The sequence below is a fragment of the Barbus barbus genome, assembly GCF_936440315.1.
Source record: "Barbus barbus genome assembly, chromosome: 31".
Taxonomy (NCBI): domain Eukaryota; kingdom Metazoa; phylum Chordata; class Actinopteri; order Cypriniformes; family Cyprinidae; genus Barbus; species Barbus barbus.
This window is the reverse complement of record NC_136759.1, coordinates 14,819,885-14,831,817: the sequence shown is the minus strand read 5'-3', so window position 1 is coordinate 14,831,817 and position 11,933 is coordinate 14,819,885. Positions and strand designations below refer to the sequence as shown.

General features: G+C 36.2%; 1 protein-coding gene across 2 annotated transcripts; it reads right to left on the bottom strand.

Moving 5' to 3' along the window:
• Nucleotides 1-762: 762 nt before the first annotated feature.
• nlrx1 (NLR family member X1) lies at nucleotides 763-11,464 on the bottom strand. 2 transcript variants are annotated; one of them, XM_079387220.1, is made up of 10 exons: nucleotides 11,307-11,440; nucleotides 10,320-10,386; nucleotides 10,094-10,218; nucleotides 9,504-9,573; nucleotides 9,292-9,401; nucleotides 8,555-9,174; nucleotides 4,261-5,684; nucleotides 2,947-3,033; nucleotides 1,733-1,984; nucleotides 763-1,631 (listed from the first exon to the last, which is right to left on the bottom strand). In XM_079387220.1, the coding sequence occupies exons 3-10, from the start codon at nucleotides 10,197-10,199 to the stop codon at nucleotides 1,283-1,285; spliced, it is 3,018 nt and encodes a 1,005-aa protein (XP_079243346.1). In that variant the 5' UTR covers nucleotides 10,200-10,218; nucleotides 10,320-10,386; nucleotides 11,307-11,440; the 3' UTR covers nucleotides 763-1,282. The 2 variants fall into 2 exon arrangements, with proteins under 2 accessions (XP_079243346.1, XP_079243345.1); XM_079387219.1 differs by lacking the exon at nucleotides 10,320-10,386 and having other exon boundaries at nucleotides 11,307-11,464.
• Between the last annotated feature and the right edge of the window lie 469 nt (nucleotides 11,465-11,933).

The following is an 11,933-nucleotide window of genomic DNA, read 5'->3' as shown; positions in this document are numbered from 1 at the left end:
ATTTTTGTCTACACTTTTAATTTTAAAACCTCAAGAGGGAAAAAAATTTACATTTGTACAAAGGAGCATTGAAGAAATCACCAAAAATTTACACAATTGTATATAAATCTCTTTGATTGCTGAAAATGATGAAACTTATTACAAAATCTTTAAAAAATAATGTTGCAATTGGTCAGATTTTAGTAGTAGTAATACTACTACTACTAATAAATAAATTATTACACTGCTAATATATCAGACATATAGACCATTCTACTACATTCACTTTTTATACAGTAAAGTTTGTTGTCCCCACCTCTTTGCAAAATTAAACTCTTTGTAAAAAATAAACTCTTTAAATGTCTTTCCTGACTTTTACATTACAGTCTACACAATCGTTGCAATGGAAAACAATGTGTGTACATACATATATATATATACACTGGTAAATTACCTGTGGTGAATCTCATGATCCTGCTTACCACTCCTGGCTGAGCCCTGGACTTCATGAGGGTGCAAGGTACACATTTAAATGAAGCATTAAAATGCTTTAGTCAGTATAGCTCCTCCTTGTTCCACCACAATAACACACAGGAGATTAATATTTAATCTTAGGTTTATGAGACAACACCTCAACTATAATCAAATCCGAAGGGGGTATTACATGACCAACTCTAATTAAGACAACTGACAACAAACTCCACTAAAATAAGACTGTTCGAACCGGTAGAAACCAGCATCTTATTTAGCAAAAATCAAAGCTATACAATTTGACAAGGAGCCACCTTTTATCAACACTTTTAGTTTTATTTTGTTGTTATTGCACAGCAAATTTCAGTAACAATTTGTTAGTTCAAACATTTGTTCAATCAAACATTAATATGGTAAGATTGCAGAAGCATTTAAAGCCTCGTCTTGGTTACCTTACTTTGTTAACCTTGTCTAGAGCACCATTTCACACTTGTTTAAAGTGTTTAACCATATACAAAACGGCATGACACATTAATTTATGATAACAAATTCTCCCTGAATACATATGCATAGGAAATGGCAAAATTTGTCATCATGCAACAAGAAGCAGTTTTCAAGTACTTATCTGAAGTAATATGGAGTAGTGAATATTGATCTTCCCCTTAAACAATCAAATAAAACTCATTTATCACAGTGTTTTCTCAAAATGACCTAATCCGTATATGGATATGTTATTAGATGGAAATCCCTTTAAAATATAATATTAAGGCTCTCTGGATTGAAATATGGCAAATCATTTTCCAAAATCCCTTTAGCTTCTATGATAGTTACATTATTTATTACCGGTCCCTGTATCACTGCTCTTTTCCAGTAAGCGCAGCGTTTGCCTCACGACGCTCTCCACACGTCGGAAGTGCATCTTTTTCCAGAAACTCTGGTGCTGTTTGCGACCCCATTCCAGATCTTTCAGGAAGACCAGCAGTTGCTCGCGTACACGGCCTCTGTCCCAGGAAACAGAATTTTTTCCAATAACGCTCAGAATGGGATGCCAGTCCTCTGAGATGTCTGAACCCTCCGTTACAGATGCCAAGACCTTCACCCGCCGGCCCTCCTTGACCCGAGGACCACCACGCACGTACAGCGACTGCTTGCCCACATCGGTAAGCTGGTTCAGGTACAGGCTGAGAGGAAGTATGAGCATAAAAAAACACCTATTAACATCAGATGGATTTATAAGAAAGACACATATGATTGAACTATGCAAATGTATTGTTGTACTCACTGTACTGTGTGGATGCTGGGATGTTCGCGACAGGCATCGACCAGCGTGAGAGCTGCGCTGTCTCCGATGTTGTTGTAGGCCACATTCAGCTCCTGTAACATATCATGCTGGCCCAGTCTCTCGGCCAGCAGCTGTGCCGATTGGTCCCTGAGGCCTGTGTGCATCAGGCACAGCCGCTCCAGAGAGTGGTTACCAGACAGAGCTTCTAGTAGATGGCTGATGCCGGTGTCCGTCAAGTAGTTGTCACACAACCTGTGATCAGAGCAACAGGAAATTCACACAAAATGCACAGGAAACACTTTTTCCTGAATATCATCACAGTGGTTCTTGAGACAAGGGATGAAACGAAAAAAGTAGTGCATGTATCTATTCATTTTTCTGGATTAAACTGTTAAACAATGTCATAGTCAACTTTTTCTAACAAAATGTTTTTTTCTTAGCCTATTACTGTATGGGTCAATAAAGTTGAATACTAAAATAATGTGCCAAATTATTTATCATAAATATTGCAAATTTAGCATTTACTTCAGTGATTGGAAAAACAAGTGAAATTTTACATTTTCTAAAAATCACAGACACACATCATAGCGTTTTTCCGTTTTTTTTTTTTTGTAAAAAAACCTTTTTGATAGGAAAGGGTTTTTTTTGCACCTTTCCTATCAAAATGCATGCTACGGATGCAAAAACGCAGAAAATCGAACCTGATCCAAAAAATTTTATGACGGACGAAAGTTTCGGAGGCAGTGTGTAAACGTGATTGATATTTATTTTATTTATTTTTTAACGTGTAAAAATTTCTGACTCAATGTGCAATGACATTAACAGTATATTTGCAATATTAAAAAATAATAAAATGACAAAAACACATAACACAATGACTAAAAATGTTAATAAAATTCAAATAAAAACTGAATATATATATATATAAAAAAAACTAATGGTATATAAATAATACTAAAATAAATGCACTATTAAATATATACATTTTGGGACATGTTTTTGTCCTGTGTCTCAAGAATCAGTGAAGAGATACAATGTTAATAACAAATACATTACATAGAATGAGTTTTCCAGCACTTGTTATTGGTAAGCAAACAGAAATGGCTTTTTTTGGCAGTTCAAATGTAACCTACCTCCTCAACCATGAATAATAATAATAATAACAGTATATAATAATAAGAACAGTAATAATGTTCTATTGAAAGTAAGCTTACTGTATTGACTTAATAGTACAGTTGGGCTCTAGCAGGAGATCTCGCAGTAGAATGCAGGACTCAGGACCCAGGCTGTTAAACTGGAGACTGTAAACACACAGTGAGCAAAAACCCCCACACACACACACACACACACGTGCACACCATTAGTTTGTCGATTTCCCAGGCAGGAAATCAATAACTAATGAGGCAATTGTGCTTAGAAGTAATTATTACCAACTGCATTCTGCAAGCAAAGCAACCTGAAGGCAAGGTCCATTAAGACCACAATATCAAGACCAACCAGTCCTCATTAGCTATTACTTTCACTCAATAACATGCAACACATTACAAACTTTTGCATTATTCATAAAACTTGAGGTTAGTGTATTAGAGGGCACTTCAACTAGCTTCTTTCGAGGATCAGAATTAAAATTAATTTAAAATTAATTTATAAGATAAGTTTGAAATTGTTAAAAAAAATTGGGGTCTGTAAGAAGTTTCTTATCACCTTTCAATATTGTGAAATATTATTTCAATTTAAAATATCTATTTTCTATTTTAATATGTTTTAGCAGCCTTTACTCTTGTCTTCAGTGTCACATGATCCTTCAGAAATGATTCTAATACACTGATTTGCTGCTCAAGAAACATTTCTTCGTATTATCAATGTTCAAAACAGTTGTGCTGCATAATATTTTTGTGGAAACTGATAAATTTTTTCAGAATTCTTTAATGTATAGAAAGTTTGAATCTGAAACAAATGTCTTAACTGCGACTTTCGATTATTTAATGTATTCTTGCTAAATAAAAGTATTACTTTCTTTCAAATAAATATTGTAAGTTAACCCTTAAATTCTTCATTTTCAAAAGCAAAACCAAAACTAAAGGGGGAAAGAAAAAAAAAAACAGCCCAAGCTGGTTTGCTGGTCTTAGCTGATATCCTAGACTGCTCAGGTTAGTCTGTTGCCTGATTTAGGGCACTTTTCATCTGGTCATGTTGAGAGAACCAGCTAAGGCTCAATCTTAGGCTGGTATAAGTTGATTATTATTATTTAGCAGGTAAGTTCTGGATGGAGACCAAAGAGACATTTACATAAATCATACATCTAAAACTAATCGTGAAAAATATATTCTAACTTTTGGTTTTGAAACAGCAAACTGCTAGTTGATGAGCACCAAACATGTATTAGTATCAAATTTAGATATATCTAAAGAGCTTATGAAGTCAGCTGTTCAGTATGCTTCAAAGGCTTCCAGTTTTATGCATAAAACTACTTGACTCAAGCATGCAAAACATTGACTAGTTTTCTCTATAGTAAGTGCATGTCTTACTTGAGGTTGCTAGTATGATGGAAGGCTGGCCAGAGCATCTGCAGTAACTCTGGAGTGATGTGGCAGGAGGAGAGGTTGAGCTCGTTCAGGTGGAAGCTTGAGCTCGTGCAGTTCAGAACCGTGCTCAGCACAAAGCATTTGTGTGGCGTCATGCGTACAGTCGACAAGTTGATAGTCTTGATGGACTGGAGGACTTCAGCTGTAAGTCGAGGGTTCTGGAACTCATACAGCAGGACCAGAAGGTCCATGAGCTCCTCAGGAGGCTGCTTCTTCTGGCTCTCCTTGATCAGGTGTTTCCTTAGTGCACGGGTGATCTGAGAAACCGTGTGACTCTTGATGCTGCATCCGAGCTGGTCTAACAGTCTCCGATTCCCGTAATGAAGAAGTCCACCCATGAAGATAGGGTAGAGTTCAAACGCTCTTGTGTAGTTTTCCTCCTGTGGCTGTGGACCATGCACTCCTAAGAGGCTTTGTTCCACCTGGTCCAAAACATCTTCATTAAAGCTGTCCTCTGAACGAAACATTTCCGCCGCCATGGTGTTTGCAATACGCCCTTTGCTGAGGCTGCTGACTCGCTCAAAGAGTTTTGGGAACAACTTAAGCAAGTTGAAAATAGCGAAGATTCTGAAAGGTATGATTTTGGAGAGGATGCTCAGGAGGCTTGTGATGTCCTCACTGGCTTGTCCCAAAGCCTCAGAAACCTCCTTAGTCAACTTCTCCAGGACGGTTTTGTTCTCGCCAAGGACGACGTAAAGAGCAGCTAGATATTCCTGCATGGCGGGAACAGCAAACACATAGCGTCTTCCACCAGATTCCGCATCCGTATCATGATCATCACGAGGAACCAGAAAGAAGTCAAGCACATCTGTGCGAAACACCGCCAGTTGCTGGAGTTCTTCGTCAGTTTTGGTCTTGCCACCAACCCACTGCTCCAGTTCTTCAGCGGAGAATGACGTCCGCTTGTTGGTGATGCCATCAAAAGCTAGTTTACCAACGGTACGGACCACATAGAGCATTAATGAGTTCTGTTGCTCTTGTGAAGAGACGTTTCCATCCACAGTTATCACTTCTCCTCCAAAGTTGAGCCTCATGAAGCTGGTGTAGATGCCAGTGAGGGTTCGAATTGGTGACTTTGTATCAGTAAAATGCAGTAAATGAAGAGTGGCGCATGTGAGCCAGCAGTAAGATGGTAGGAAGCAGGCGGTTGCTAAATTACTCTCCCGCTGTAGATTTAGGTAGAGCATCTCTATGAGCGACTCGGCTGCCTTGCCTGGCTTTCCTTCATTCTGTTGCAAGAGCCTGCTGGTGAAGTAGGCTCTCTGGCGGTCAGGATCATTGAAGCCACAGATTTGTACATAACGATTTATGTATTTTTTAGGAACTCTGTCCACAGCAGATAGTCTGGTTGTAACCAAAATGCTGGCCTGTAAGAAAAGCGACAGGTCGTAGCAGCTATTAATTACAATAAGCATTAATCTAAAGGTAGGAGCCGATGAAAAGTAATTGTCCACATTTGTTAAGTTTTCAGAAAGGTATTTTTGAATACGTGGTTTAATATGGTTTTAAAAGACTTTTATACCATTTTTAAATGTAGTCGACTCTAAAATGTAGTGTAACCAATAAAGCAATTTTAATAATGATGTGCACATCTTAATCATTATTTTTCAAAGAGTTTTAAAATAGTTTTAAGATATCATGAATGAATTCATAAATATGAAAAAAACTGCTTTGTCATAAATGTCTCAAACGATCTAATATTACAACAGACTTACTGACCCAGACACACATGCTCTTTATGATATTTCTTTTTATGTTTTTTATTTTTTGTATGTTGGTAGCACCACATGACTTTGAACTGTCTGATAAAGTTTTTTTTTCAAATAACTTTAATTTTAACAAAAAAAACTAAATTACTTCACTACTAATAAAAATATAATGAGATTTAATTTTCAAGAATTAATTCTTTTGATGAGGCTTTTTCTTCATTATGATAAAAAATTTAAAACAATTTAAATTCGCAAATTAAAAAAGCTGAAAATATATAAAAAATACATATAATATTACTATTAATACATTAAAAAAAATAATAATAAATTATTATTGTTATTTAAAAAATAATAACAATGTCACATTTGAAGAACGTAATTCTTCATAATGGCTTTCTCTTCATTATTATAAAAATAACAAATAATAAATTCACAAATATAAATAAATATGTGCATCACAGACCAGGGGCCTGTTTCAATAAGGAGGTTCAACCAACTCGGAGTTAAAACTTGAACTCTGAGTTGATTTACCCTGAGATGGGAAACTCTGAGTTTTCGGTTACAGAATAGCTGAAATGAGTTAGTTCAATCAACTCTGAGTTGACTGACTCTGAGTTAAGCGCATGCACCGCAACTATAAAAAGCCATTATCAATGGAGCGCCGAAATTACGATTCACCATGGCAACCGCTCCCGCCAAAAAGACGTCAGCACGCATACCTCCGTCAATGCGTAACATTAATTCTTAATAACTGTCTATAACTTAATAACTGTTATAATATCTGAGGTGAAAACTGTAAATTATTGAACTAATATTCATTTTAATGGTATCTCATGGCCACAAAAAAAAGAAAAGAAAAAGACAGAAAAAGAAACAAGAACGTGGCAGCAGCTAAAAATTTAAGTATAAAAACACAATTGAATCAAGGTAAAGCTTTAAACATGAAAGGTTCATTGGTGTGGGCTAAATGAATTTACAGACATTTGACATTAAATATCATTCAGTGTCTATTTCAATGCGCTGCAGCTTTTTCCACATAGTCTAGCACTCTTTTCACATAATTAAATATTCTCTAATCCAACCTGTTACATTTCTTAATTAGAGTAATAAAATTAACTACTGACAAGAAGGCAGAGGGAGAACCTGGACCAGCACCACTGACAGATGAAGAGGAGATGGTCAAGTATTGGAAGATTTCTAAAATCCAAAAGTAAAAATAATAACTTTTGCTTTTGTATAAGGAAATAAAGATGACCAAAAAATTTTAATAATTTGCTTATTTAACAGCTGTAGTGGTGGTTATGGCTCGTAGCCTCGTACTACCCCTCCATCTGGCATCCTTCCATTTCATACAGTAATCATGCTTGTCATCAATGCATCCAACCACACTGGAAATCCTGAAGGAAATTCTGATTATTTCGGGTTACTTCCACAGGTCATAGAAAGATGTTATCAAGTGAACATCATTTATCAGATTAGCCTCATTTAAACCCATTGCTACACCATTGACCTACAGTCCTGTGATACTCCTCTTTGACGGATTTGTGCCCAGGAAAAAATTCCCAGAAAGAGCGTGAGAGCGATGCACACTTTACTTAAAATCTTCATATCTTATAATGTGCTCTGCATCTCTGATGTTTAAAAGAAAACTACCATTTAAAATGGTACCGCTCAAATAAATATGCACATGAATACGGTGTAAAAAAACATATAATAACATAAATAATAGGCTATAAGGTATTTAGTCTTGTTTCCATGAAGGAAAAAACAATTTAAATATTATTTTATTTTCCAAATTATCTGGCAATGGGGTAAGAAATTAAAATTAGCCTATTCTTGTTTCCGTTTGCATTAAGATTATTTTTCTTACACTCTGTAGAACAATTTTATATTTTAACAAGACTAAATATCTAAAAAAAATATTTTCATGTATAGAAAATGCATCTTAACTTAAATTTTAAATGTTTGTACTTGAAATAAGACAAAAATACTCAGTAAGAAAAGCAATTTTGCGGCGTGAATGAATGAATGAGGTATTAAAACATCGCTTACACTTTAAAAAGGGGGAGGAGACCGAAAGAAACTCTGGGTTTACCAAAGAAAACCTGCTCCCGACCAGGTTAGGTTCACAGAGTAAGTTACCACGGTAACTGACTCTGAGTATAAGTTACCTCTCTTCCAGAAACGGGTTTGACTTACCCTGCTTTCCCGGGTTTGACAAACCTCCCATTCTGAAACGGAAAACCCAGAGTTTCCCTCATTTCAGGGTTAACATACTCAGAGTTTTCACTTAACCTCCTTTCTGAAACGGGCCCCAGGTGTATTCAAGATACTGTATTTATGAAGTGCATTTTATTGTTTTTTTAATAAATGAATAGATCTGGACAAAAATGAGTGTCATGTCATTAACCAAGATACTGCAATTTATGTCACAAAACCACCACCAATTTAATCTGGAACATGGCCTCATTCAACATGCCAGGTCACAGAGTGAAAAACCTCAAAGAGTAAACAGCTGAGCCTCATACCTCAGGTAGCAGGTATTTCCTCAGTAGATTAACAACAACAGCTCCCGATGTGAGAGCCTCATTGGGATCGCTGCATAACTCTGTGGAGCCGATGCGAAAATCCAGCTTCATCTTCTCCATTCCATTAAAGATGAAGAGGACATCCTTAGCCTTGTCATTATCTCCACTGAGATAAGGTGTCTTGCGAAGGTGCATGTATTTCCTGCCCACGAGGTCTCGAAGGGATGTTGGCTTGGATAAATGGGAAAGATCCTCACAGGAGAAAGGCAACACAAGTTTAAACTGTGAGAAAACAGATCCAGCACACCAATCCAGCACTAGTTTACGGACGACAGTACTTTTCCCAGTGCCGACAGCCCCATATAGCAAAACATTTAGTCCTCGTGCCTTGTTTCCATTATTGTTAGCATCAAAGAGCTGCTCAACTGTGAGAGAGGGAAATGTGGATATGCTTGTCTTTCCCTTGAAGGGAAGACCTCTGCCCTCATCTGGATGATGCTCTAGGATAAGTGGCTGAACATGCATAGTTTCGGGAGAAAAGTAGCCACCGAATTGCCTCTCCTCTTGAGGAAGATGACTGAACCATAACGTCAACTTCTGTTTGTGGATCTCAATGGGATCTGTGGGTTAATTATAATACAAGCATGAAAGATATTGCTATGGGCACTTAAATCTTCTAAATCACTAACAAGGAGTGATATACCATCTAAATGTAAATGATTAATGAATAAACTCACCTGTGACAGGTTCATAGGTACAAAAGAACCTAGGACTGAATCCAGAGATGGAATAGCACATAGATGTTCTCAATTCTCTCCATGTATTTCTATAAGAGCTTGTTGTCTTGCTGTTGAGAAAAAAACACAAGAAATATCAAAACATATTCAATGAAAACACTAGACATAGATGCTGTATCAGGAAATGCTGGATTTCTAAGTATTATACTTACACTGGAAATGAGAAGTGATGCCCATTTTTGCTACTACAGATGCCATCTGATCGGAGGCTTAAGTTAAAGGCTGAAATAAACAATTATTTCTTTAATTATACAAGCCAAAAAACTAATTTTCTGTATTTTTTTTAAAAAGAAATAATTTAGCAAGGGCTAAAATAAAATGATCAAAGAATCACAGTTTCTATAGAAATATTAAGCTGCCCAACGGTCTTCAATCTGGCTAATAATAAGCAACGTTTCTTAAGCATTAAATCAGCATATTAAAATGATTTCTTAAACATAATGTAAAACTAAAGACAGGAGTAATGACTGCTGAAAATTGAGCTTTGCCATCACAGGAATAAATTACATTTTACAACATATTACAAAAGGAAACAGTTATTTTAAATTGTAATAATATTCTACAATATTACTGTTCATTCTGTATTTTTGATTAAATAAATGTAGCCTTGGTGAGCAATTTCTATCAAAAACATCCTAATTATTCCAAACTTTTGAACAGTAGTGTGTACATATATTATTTTTTTAAACCTAACATTTGATACAGATATTTTAAATGTTTTTAAAAAATATCAAACACCTACTTTTCTTAAGAGCCTTGGTGTGAAGTTTGCAGCAGACGTCTCTTGGTAAACCTTGGCATCTCCATCTTAATACTTCTGTTCCCGATGGCCTCCCAAATCGCCACATTTTGACTTTAAAATAACCCCTAAAGGATGATATGTTTTGTCATATTGACTTAAAAGGGTTAAACAGGTCTAAAAAATTGTGTAGAACAGGTAAACAGTCAACACAGTAATGTAAATGTACCTGACAAAATCAAGCCAAACCTAGTAAGGTCCCTCCTTTGGCTTTGTGTTTCAATGACACATGATGCCTACACGGTTACATGATACACATATTTAACAACACACCCAAAATGTTAATTCTGGTAATGTCCATTATCTAAAGAAACTGCATGATGCATCACTAAGTGTGACAAATGTGGCATTTAAAATAGCTCGTGCAGACAGGTGATAAATATATATTGACGACTGTGATGATGACTATGAGCAAGACACTATGGTGTGATCTGTCACCACACCTGTACATAAATCAACACTGGAAACTCATTTTCATTAAGTAATTTTCAACATAATTTATCCAGTTTAGACCAGTGGCTGTCAAAAATATGAAGTCAGTTGAATGTTGTACATCTTTATTTTTTGTGTTTTTAAAGCATTTTAATTAAAATTATATTAATATAACTACATTTAAATAATTGTAAGATTTATTGGGACCCCTTTTTAAAGTCACAACACAAAAGTGCTATTAACACAACTAAGTATTGCTTTTCCACGTACTGTATACAATCACTACCTCAACCATTGAGTAGTATGGCTGCCACTCACTAAAAATAGTACAGTAAGTTCAAAACGCATTACAAGAATATCATTTGTTTTGTTTTTCATCTGACTTGTATAGCTGCCTCGCAATAAAAAAAATCCATCTCCATGTGCAATTCAAACGGTTTGTTTGTAACGTTAGTCGAAATGTAAACAGTAGCCGTCGTGGCATGTGCCTGTCATGCAAATTCAATCGTAAATAAAAAATCTAATATAGTTCGATTCTGGAATTCGACGCAAACTCAGATCTTATTTGGTGTCAGAGGGGTCATGACGGACGTTTCATTTCAATATTTATAAATCACCGTTAGTTGACATTGAATCAGAGCAACATAGCGACTACTTTTATTCACATGAGAAACCAGACGTAACGACTAAGTTGCAGGTAATTACTGTAGATCTTTACCTTTACCTTATCTAGAGGCTCTATATACTGTGAATTCTTCATTGATTGTCCCAAGTCTCTACCAGCGTTCTGACTCTCGGATCACAGCCGAGGAAAGCGTCCATTCTACGGCAGGACGATGAGAGCGCACCGCTCTGTCTTCCTGCTAAGTCAGTCATAGTACCGCCCACATAAACAAATTTCAACTTTCAACTTTGCTCTTCATTTTTACGACGCTGTAGCGAAAGTCAAATGACTAAATAAACGCCATAAAATAGATATAGTGAAGCCACATATGCTGATTTAGCATTATGGTGTATTTGCATAGCGATTTGAAGTTATCCTACCAGCAGCTTTAAATCTACAAAAGACAAGCTTTCATCAGGATAACTCTGCTAGGGGTTTAAATCTGCCACCAGTACATTCAGACAGCAAACTCATACTGCCTTTCACAATTTAATAGGCCCACCCAAGCATCAATTTATTTTACACAATGTCTGATACTGTAAGCTGATTTACTTCGGACAACCCTGATCAAATTGACACACCTACAATTTTCAGTATCAAGTCCAGCAAGTTCTGTATATAGACCTGTATCTGGTTCCTCGAAGATGATGACATGCTTCAACCACTGTAAGCTCTTTGTATTCTGAG